The sequence below is a fragment of the Manis pentadactyla genome, chromosome 8, assembly GCF_030020395.1.
Source record: "Manis pentadactyla isolate mManPen7 chromosome 8, mManPen7.hap1, whole genome shotgun sequence".
Classification (NCBI taxonomy): Eukaryota; Metazoa; Chordata; class Mammalia; order Pholidota; family Manidae; genus Manis; species Manis pentadactyla.
This window is the reverse complement of record NC_080026.1, coordinates 64,773,307-64,782,591: the sequence shown is the minus strand read 5'-3', so window position 1 is coordinate 64,782,591 and position 9,285 is coordinate 64,773,307. Positions and strand designations below refer to the sequence as shown.

The window sequence follows — 9,285 nt, the reverse complement described above, 5'->3', positions numbered from 1 at the left end:
CTTGTATCCTTTGCAGCACTGAGCCCAGAAGGGGAAGGAAGAATTCAGAGCTGGACCTTGCAGTTTTCTCTCAACTTTTGATACTTTAGACTCTCATCTGCATCCACTCAAACGTGGCTGGCTGTCCATCACCCACTCCTCACAGCCTTTCCTTACCTGAGGTTTGATTTCCCTGTAGGCCTCAGTTACTCAGGTCTCCCATTTGGTAGATAGGAAATCAAACCCAAACAGATGGCTCTTGGGGATTCTGGTGAGGAATACATGTCCAAGAAGCAGAGCAAGTGGCCAACACTCCTTGAAAGTGACTTCCTGAAAACAGCCTTCACTGTCAGTCCAGCCCCTCAGAAATCACACCTTGAGAGAGCAATCATTCATCTTAAACACTCCTAAGAAATGAAAGGACAGTTTAGTAAACACTTCTTAATACACAAAGCTTATGAAGCTTTCTACACTGTTTTGTTTAAAAGAACTGGGTTGGAGGGTGGAGGGATGGGTGAAATAGGTGAGGAGGTTAAAGAGATATGAACTTCAAAATATAAAATAAATTAGTCATAGGAATGGAAGTACAGCACAGAGATTTTTTTTTTAGTTTTATTAAGGTATTATTGATATACACTCTTATGAAGGTTTCACCTGAAAAAGCAATGTGGTTACTACATTTACCCATATTATTGAGTCCCACCCATACCCCAATGTAGTCACTGTCCATCAGTGTAGTAAAATGCCACAGATTCACTGTTTGCCTTCTCTGTGCTACACTGTCTTCCCCATGACCCCCCACACCATGTGTACTAAACATAATACCCCTCAATCCCCTTCTCCCTCCCTCCCCACCTGCCTTCCCATACCCCTCCCCTTTGGTGACCACTACTCCCTTCTTGGAGTCTGTGAGTCTGCTGCTATTTTGTTCCTTCAATTTTGCTGTGTTGTTATACTCCACAAATGAGGGAAATCATTTGGCACTTGTCTTTCTCTGCCTGGCTTATTTCACTGAGCATAATATCCTCCAGCTCCAACCATGTTGTTGCAAATGGTAGCACAGAGAATTTAACCAATAATATATGCATGGTAATGGGGTAAACACACTTACCATGGTGAGCATCTAGTAATGTGTAAATTATTGAGTCACTATGTTGTATATCTGAAACCAGTGTAATATTGTATATCAACTCTATTCAATAATTATTTTTTTAAAGAACTGGGTTTAATATCTAAGAAAATTAATTCATTAGCCTGGAAACTGACTTTGCACAACCTCCAATGTGAAAGGTGGCCTGCCATGAGTGCATGGCTAGCCTTTGGTGCCTCTCAGCGGGGATAGGCACAGTACGCAGCCATGGTGAACCTACACCTACAGCCAGCTTTCGCAAAAGGAGGAAATAAGTGACTTACCATTGTGTTTGCAGAAGTTACACACAAGTAGCTGGGCTCCCTTTGCCTGGTTCTGCCCCAGGCTCAACCTGCTGCAGAGCTCATCACATGTGCATCAGGGCCATTCCTGGCTACAGCAACTGCTCCTGTGAACCGAGCAGCATAATCAGTGTTAGCAGGCTGGGTTATGGTCCCCCCTGTATGGATAAGCAAACAGGCAGGAACAGGGTACGTCAGTTGCTCAAGTGCACATAGCAAATAACTAACAGAGCCTGGATTTGACCCCAAAGTAGTGCTTCTGAATCTTGAAATTAACACACTTTCTTCACACTAGATCTGGGAGGTATTCATTTCTACAAATACATATTGAGGGCTGACCAAGCAGCAGCCCTGTGCTCCTGCCTCACACCTTGAAGGTAAGTCCTGTTGTTGCTCCATTTTAGAAGAGAGTAAACTTCAAGCCCAGAACAATGAAGAAGCCTGAGGTCACCAGCCAGGAAGTGGCAGGCTGGGCTTTAGGTCTAGCTTTTCCTGGTGCCCGGGCCCCTGGTCTTAAACTGTGCAGAAACTGACTCTTGAAAGTAAGGGAGGGCCCTGGAAAGTTTTCAGGAGGAGAGGTGACATGTTCGCATTATGAATGCCCTCCCTTTCCCACTTCTGGATCCTCCCTGCCCTGCCTTTCATGGCTTTGTCCCGTGCCCTGGTTCCCAGCACTGGGAGCCTCTGGTGGCATCTGGCCCTGGTTCAGTAATTTAGCAAAGATCCACCTGTTGTGGTCCATGACTGGGCATTGGGAATAGGGAGGCAAATCCTTGCCTTCCTGATCACCATCCAGTAGGAAAGGCAGGGGACAGAGAGGAATTAGGGAGGAAGATAGGAGTATAGAGGCCTGGGCTCATCCAGTGCCAAGGGCCCAGGCCAAAGGATATGGTAGGGTGAGGGGTGAAGAGAGTTTGGCCGGCAGCACATGAGGCAGGCATGGGGGTTCACAGAGGAAGGAGGCCTGCCAGCCCCAGCCCACCCCCTCGGTAAACACCCAGGTCAAGAAAGAGCAATAGGGCCACTGAGAAGATGGAGCCTCAAGGCCAGTCCCTGACCTCTCGCCCCAGACTCCCCACAGGAGTCCTGGAACCCCCAGTGCTAGCACAACACGGAAACATCTTGCCACCTCCCAGCACCCCTCTGAGCGCCTTTTAGGATCAAAGCTAGCTAAAGAACCTGAAAGTCTACCTCCTCAAGAGAAGGGTCTGAGGCCTGGCCCATTCATCTCCCCACCACCACCTTGGCTCAGAGTAGGCCTGGGGCCCCCAGGAGCTCTGGTCCATGCTGGGAGTGGCAGGTCAGTGTCTCCTTACAGTACAGTGGGAAGAGAGAGCTGCAGGAATCTCTTGAGGAATCTGACCAGTTCTCTCTTGCCTGATAGTATTGTTGCCCTGGGTGGGGCCGCTGGGTTTATAGAGCTGGAACCCGCCTGGATTTAACAGCCCCAGCAGCCTTCTGAGACCTGTTCGCAACGCTTGTTCACAGGTAAGCTCAGGAGAATGCTCCCAGGTGAGCAGGCTTTTGCTAGGACTTAGGGGCTGCTAGGTGGAGGGGTGGCCCAGAGTGGCACTCTGAGGAAGGGATGGTGGTGGGTGTTTGGGTATTCTCAGTTACAGGGTGTGTGTTTGGAGGTTTTGAGGCTTGGAGGCTGCCTGCTCTGGGACCACTGTCATATGGACGGTCTGGGGCTGGAGGAAACTGGCCAGCCTTTGGCTAAAGGATATGTAAAGTGGAGGAGTATCCTTCCTGATCCAGGGATCCCAGGGGAGTGGAAGAGGGTAGAGAGACAAGGATGAGTCCAAAGAAAAGCCAACAAACCTCCAAGTTCCGAAGCAGCATGTTAATAGTCTCTCTCTTCTACAGCAAAAAAGACAAATGTATTTATGTATTTGTTTTTTGTAATGTGTTTTGGTACTTACCACATGCTAGACACTATTCTTAGGCTTAACAGTAACTCATTTAATTCAATCATAACCTTCTGAGGTTAGTATTATTATAATTATTCTAGTTTTACAGGACACTGAAGGACAGAGAGGTTGAGTAACCCGCTGAGTCACACAGCTTGTTAGTAGCTAAAAGACGATTAGAGTTCCAGCCAGCTGGCCTAGCAGATTATAACAGCGTGTCCATGTTAATAACACATTATAACACTGACAATCCCATGCTGCCTACAGCCAACGACATACAGGAAGCTGGAAGGGGTCCTATCTCAAGGACACAGCCACCTCAGGGACCAGTAAACAGGGACAAGGATAGTTCCCACCCTAAAGAGAAGAAAGGAGTAATGTCCCACCCACCAGGCCCTTTCCTGCCAATGGCACTCTGCATTCTGAGAGTGGGAACTGGGGGTGCTTGGAGCAGGGTTTGTGGCTCAGGCTGGGTCGGGCCGGGGCTGCACTGGGCTGGGGCTGGGGGGTGGCTCTCACCCACCCCTCCTGCCTCGCCCTTCCCCTGCTCAGCTGCTCATTCCTCAGCACAGCTCAGCTCAGCTCAGCCCTGGTTGCACCTTCTGTGGAGGCTATCTAGAAATCCAGCCTGACTGCCCCAGGCCCAGACCTTTGGGAACAATAGGTCAGGGCCTCAACATAGATAGTCCTTTGGGGTTAGGAAGGCAGGTATCAAAGCCTGAGTCAGGACAGAGCACTGCTCACCTGACCGTGGTCAGACATCTGATTACAAAGATTTTAACAAAGGCTTTTACGGCACTTACTGTGTGCAGGCACTGTTCTGAGCATCTATCTAGTATTAACTCAGTCCATATAACTCTATAAGGCATTATATTATCTTCAGATGAGGAAAACAGAAATTAGTAACTTTCCCAAGATCTCCCCATAAGCAAACTCACCCTTGGGATCTATGTTCTGGCTTTCACCACCAAGTCCTGTGAGCCTGGGGGAGGGCCGTCTGACCCCAGTACATCCCACCTTCTGTCCCCTGCAGCCCTGCTCTCCAGCTGTGTCATGGAGAAAGTGACCCAGGGCCTTCTCCTCATGTTGGTTGGTAAGTTCTGCCAGAGACAACCCTGCTGCCAACTCCCCCCACCCAGCTGTGCAGTAAAAACCAGGGCATCATCTCCCAAAGAGGGCCTGATGTCACATAATGTGTTTTCATTTAAAGTGTCAATTTAAAGAGAAACATTAAGGAAATAATAGTACAGGTAGGAAGTCAGTATTACACAAATATCCTGAATAACTGAACTTTGGAAAACTGTAACCATCTGTTGGCATGAAAAGAAAAGCCCTCCCTATTTCTTCAGGAGGCAAAGCATTAGCCAGTGTCTGCATAGGATGCTTCTCAGGAGAGGGTAAAAAAATACAACACACCATCCCAAGTGCAAGGGGGAATAACAAGAAGCCTCGAAATAGCAGGAACGGCTGTGAGTTGGGGGTCAAAGGCCATGGGGTGGGAGACAAAATTCCAGGGCTGTTGAGAGCTGGGGAAAGTGTAAGGAAGGGAACTGGTGACCCCAGGGTACCCCCAAAAAAGCTGGCGATCCTTGCCCCTTTAGGCTAGCGTCCTGCCTGCTGATTCATTTTGAGACCAATGCCATGAATTAACTTCCAGTCTCCCTGCTTCCCCCTCAGGCCTGCCTGCCTTCGAAGCCAATAACCTGATTGGTGAGTGAGGCCCCAAACTGCCCTGTTCCTGCACCCCACAGTCTCCTGAGACTCCACATCCTGCCTCCTGGTTCTAGTCCTTAGCCTTCTCTTTTTGCCTCTTTCCTGCAGATAAAGACAGTCCCTTCTACTATGGTAAGAGCTGATGTTCCTCACCCCGTGCCCCTACCCTTGATTGTCCTGACTTCTTTGCTAGAGGTTGATGTGAGGTGAAGCGGAGCCCCGCGTAGACAGAGGGCCTGAGGTGGTGGGGAAAGAAGGGTAGGGTGGGGCTGGGACTGGGGGAGTCAGCGTGGTAGATGAAAAGAACAGAAGGCCAATGTGCAACGTAGTCTTGGGGAGATAATTCCAGCAAGAAGGGAAGGTGCCCACCCCACCGGGTACTTGGGAAGACTTCTGGGGAGGGGCTGGAGGTGCTAGTGTCCTTCCTTCCACTCACTCACTCACCTTCCCCAGTGCTGGCTGCTTGCTGCCCTAAGTTCCCAGAAGCAACTTTCCTCTTCCTCTGACTGGCGCTGCCCTCCATCATCCCTGCATGTGCCCATGTCCACAGGGCTCCAGCTCAAATACCACCAGAGAAGCCTTCCTTGATCATCCTTCAAACTCCCCTTCTTTTTCTGTGCCCTTCCATGTGCTTCTTCCCAGTGCTTATTCCCACCAGCTATTTTACACTGTGTCCATGTACTGGCTTGTCTTTTTTGCTGCCGGGAATGTAAGGGATCTGCAGAAGCAGGTGTTCACAAATACCTTTTGAATGAGTGAGCAGAGTGAAGGCAGGCTGGTGCCAGCTCGCTCTCATGCTCCCCCAGATTGGGAAGGCCTACAGCTGGGCGGGATGATCTGCGCAGGGCTCCTATGCATCGCTGGAATCGTTTTTGCCCTGAGTGAGCAGTGGGCCTGGTGAGGGGGTGAGGAGTGGGGGTGAGAAGAAGGGTGGCCCGGGTTCTCTGTGCTAACCATTTCTTCCTCTCACAGGTGGCAAATGCAGATGCAAGTACAACCAGAAGCAGAGGTGAGACAGGGTAGAGGTGCTCTGTTATGTGCACCTCCAGCTAAGCAGCACATTTTGGGGTAAACTCCGACAATGTGGAGAAAGAGATGAGCCCCTTGGCTGCTCCCTGAGTTTGTACTGGCGTTTGTTACTGACAGATGACCAGCCCTGACGGACCCCAAATCAGGGGAAGTCCTTGGTATTGTTTAAAGTGTCAGTGGGAGAATAGAAAGGAGGGATGCCCGCTGGAGGACACCAGGACAGGTCCACAGGTGCTAATCTGATGCATTCTTTTTCAGTTCCCAACCTGAAAAAGCTGTTCCACTCATCATTCCAGGTGAAACAGGCTCCTGAGTGCTTCCAGGCACTCAGGCAGGGTGCCCACAGAATTGGAGAGCTAATAAATATTATACTGCATGTAAGGTAGGACTGTCCTGAGCCAGCACAGCCTTGGGGTCCACCGAAGCTGAGGGGTTGTCTGTGTAATGACCGTGTCTGTGAGGACCTGGCCTCCATTCTCTCCTCAGGCTGTACCAGTACCTGCTGAGCACAGGACCAGCTGTGTGGCACTCTGGGCACCAGCTCCCATGCTGTTTTCCTCTCTACTTGGGGGCCTTACTTTCCATGGCACCCTTTCTCTCCAAGGGTGGGCCCTTAGGCTCCCTTTGGACTGGGAGGCTGTCACAAAGTTTATCTCAGGATTAAACTGGTCTACTCCTCCCTCCTGTGGTCTTGTCACCTTCTGGGGGTCTGGTCAGGAATGGGCAGGCTGGGCTGGGACTGACATTTTGCGGGAAAACCCAGGCCCTGGAGGGGTGGAGGGAAAGCAGGGGGTCCCATAGATTGTTAATGCTTCCTGTGGTCACGGCTCTTCTGAGTGAGGCCCACTCCCTGCATGCCCCCCACTTCTGAGAACCCAATAATGATCTCCTGTCCCCTGCCTCTCTCAATGTTATATCAAAGGATATTACAATTTCCGCACCTTGCCTAGAGACCCTGAAGTCCCAAAGACCCAGCTACCCATGACATCCTGTAACCTAGAAGATTCCCAGTGGTTCACCTTCTCACAGACCCCATCTGAGTGCTATCACTCACATGCTCAGGAAATGCAGCAACTCCTTCACTGACCCTCCCCAGTGAAATGTTGTATAACCCTCAGATTGACCTGTGGACCCTGCCCCAACCCTGGGTCATCCTAATTTGACCACTATAAGCTATATCCCCAAAGCCCCACACAGTGCATTTTAGAACCAAAAAACATCCGTGCAAATCCAGTTCCTTCAGTATGTCCACCGCTAACCCTGAAACGGCCCCCTTGCAAGGTCCCTGCATGCTCAGGTGGGGGTGGGGAAGTGCCTCTCCCACCTCAGCTGCCAGTCTGTTGGGCAGCTTTACCCCTCTGGCCAACCTCCAACCGGGACCCTGGGGTGGAGGCAGGCCGGGTAGCAGAGGCTGGCCGGGTCCCTGCCAGCTAGTGGCTCACAATCTAGATCTGGGTCTGGGCTGATGCACTGGCACCTGTCTCGCTGTTGCTTCAAACCAGCCCTCCAGTGGTGCAGTGTTTTAAGCCCACTGTCCCACCTCTCTCTCCCGTCTTCAGGGTAGTGCCAAATCGGATGGAAAGTACACAGTGCCCCGGGCATGGGGTCCCCTGACTTGGGAGCTTGGGTCAGGATGCCAGTGCAGGGGAATCTGGGGCTGGCGCACCCTCGTGCACAGCGCTTCTGGGTCCTGAGGTCCAAATATGAGGTTCCTAGATCTGCTCAAGGCCCTGTAGTGGGGCGAGCGGAGATTCCAAGGCAGGCCCGGAGCTGCAGCAGGAGCTCCAAGAGTCTGAGCGGGACCGACACCTGGCTGGAAGGGCAGCCGCTGTCCAAGCAGAAACGGGTGCGGCAAGGAGCCGGGGCTGGGAGCGGCGCCCTTCACCAGCCGGGAAAGATCCTGCAGGGCCGTTGAGGCCTTAGGACCCCAAGCCCGAGACGCGCGGCGAAGGAACTAGAGCGAGGGTGCCACTTCGGCAGGGGTGCACAGGCGGCGGTGGGCGACGCGGTCAGATGGGAAGACACTGCGCGGAATCCTCAAAGCTGCTGGTGGAAGCGGCCGGCCGCGTAAACGCTTTTTCTGGTAGCAGGGACACTGCCCTTCACGCTTTCTGAGGACTGGTGGTAAGTCAGCGTTGGCCAACGCGATCAGAGATGATGGAAAAACGCAGGTGCGACCACTACGCCAAGAACCTCTGCCTGCGCCTGCGATGGGAGTCAGTAGCGCGCCGCGCAGCCGCATGGCGGCCGCCTGGGCCTGGGCCTGCGCGGGCGGGGCACCTGGGCGGGGCACCGGCGTCCGGTCCCCTCTTCCGGCCTGGGCGGCGGGCTGGTATAGCTACGTGCGCGGGAGCGGGCGGTGGTGGTTTGCGTTGGAGAGAGTGAGAGTGGGCTCGGCCTGGGGAGGCAGTGCGGCGGTTCGCGGAGCGGGGCTGGCAGGCACGGAAGCGGTCGTGCCGGAGGGCCCCTTCCTTGCGTGTCTTATAGCCGCTTTCTAACTGCGAGCCTTGGGTCTTTGGCCTCACGAGCTGTGGGAAGCGCCATTGTGTGAAATCCCATTGGTCAGCAGGGAGCCCATTCTTGCCTGGTGGTTTAGTCACTAAGTCACTCCAGAATTGCCTTGGGTTCTGTGAGCGACCACTTCTGGTGAAGGGCCCCAGGACCCTCACACCCTCCTCAGTGAGTCTAGCCGTTTAGTTGCCAGGCAGTGCCTGTGGTTCAGGAGATTCAGCTAACTGGGGTTAGCCGAAGGACGCACGGAGGCCGTCTGGGAGCCCGGCGGGGCGGGCGGGACGTTAAGGCTGCGAGGGCCGTGCAGGATGGATGCGTTACCTGGGAGGTGGGTGCGGGGCCCTGGCCATAGGCTGTTGCTTCCCAAGGGAAACGAGCTCACCTCTCTACTGGACCAGGAAAGGTAGCCGTGGGATGAGAAGAGACGGTCCAGGTTTCCCTGTGTGGTATTGCTGTACTGAGCCCCTTCCCTGGGCCTGTTTCTTCTTGGGAGTGGGGATGGCTTTAGTAACATTCCCACCTTTTGTCATCTTTTCCCGGATGACGGTGTCCAGGAAAAAAACAGAGGAAGCAAAAGGTAATTTCCACTTCATTGAACCCTTGAGGTACAACACTTCACACATGCTAATTCAATTTTCCCAGCAGCGTATGAGACGGGGACTGGTGTTCCCTCTTGCGTAAGAGATGGCGAAGGCTCTCAGAGGCTCTCGCA

General features: G+C 52.7%; 1 protein-coding gene and 1 long non-coding RNA gene across 4 annotated transcripts; one reads left to right on the top strand and one right to left on the bottom strand.

Annotated features, from left to right (window-relative positions):
- Window positions 1-264: 264 nt before the first annotated feature.
- LOC130684568 (uncharacterized) lies at window positions 265-3,284 on the bottom strand. The gene is made up of 3 exons (XR_008998888.1): window positions 3,232-3,284; window positions 1,393-1,517; window positions 265-386 (listed from the first exon to the last, which is right to left on the bottom strand). It is a non-coding gene; the product is annotated as an uncharacterized LOC130684568 (long non-coding RNA).
- FXYD4 (FXYD domain containing ion transport regulator 4) lies at window positions 2,768-6,742 on the top strand. Of its 3 annotated transcripts, none has more exons than XR_005032910.2 (8): window positions 2,768-2,898; window positions 4,354-4,413; window positions 4,998-5,030; window positions 5,142-5,165; window positions 5,840-5,914; window positions 6,006-6,042; window positions 6,321-6,439; window positions 6,549-6,742. XR_005032910.2 is itself a non-coding variant. In XM_036926574.2 (8 exons), exons 2-8 carry the CDS (start codon window positions 4,374-4,376, stop codon window positions 6,566-6,568), a joined length of 267 nt encoding a protein of 88 aa, XP_036782469.1. In that variant the 5' UTR covers window positions 2,780-2,898; window positions 4,354-4,373; the 3' UTR covers window positions 6,569-6,742. The 3 variants fall into 3 exon arrangements, 1 of the variants encoding a protein (XP_036782469.1); XR_005032909.2 differs by having other exon boundaries at window positions 2,773-2,898; window positions 6,321-6,444; XM_036926574.2 differs by having other exon boundaries at window positions 2,780-2,898; window positions 6,321-6,358.
- The last annotated feature ends 2,543 nt before the right edge of the window (window positions 6,743-9,285 follow it).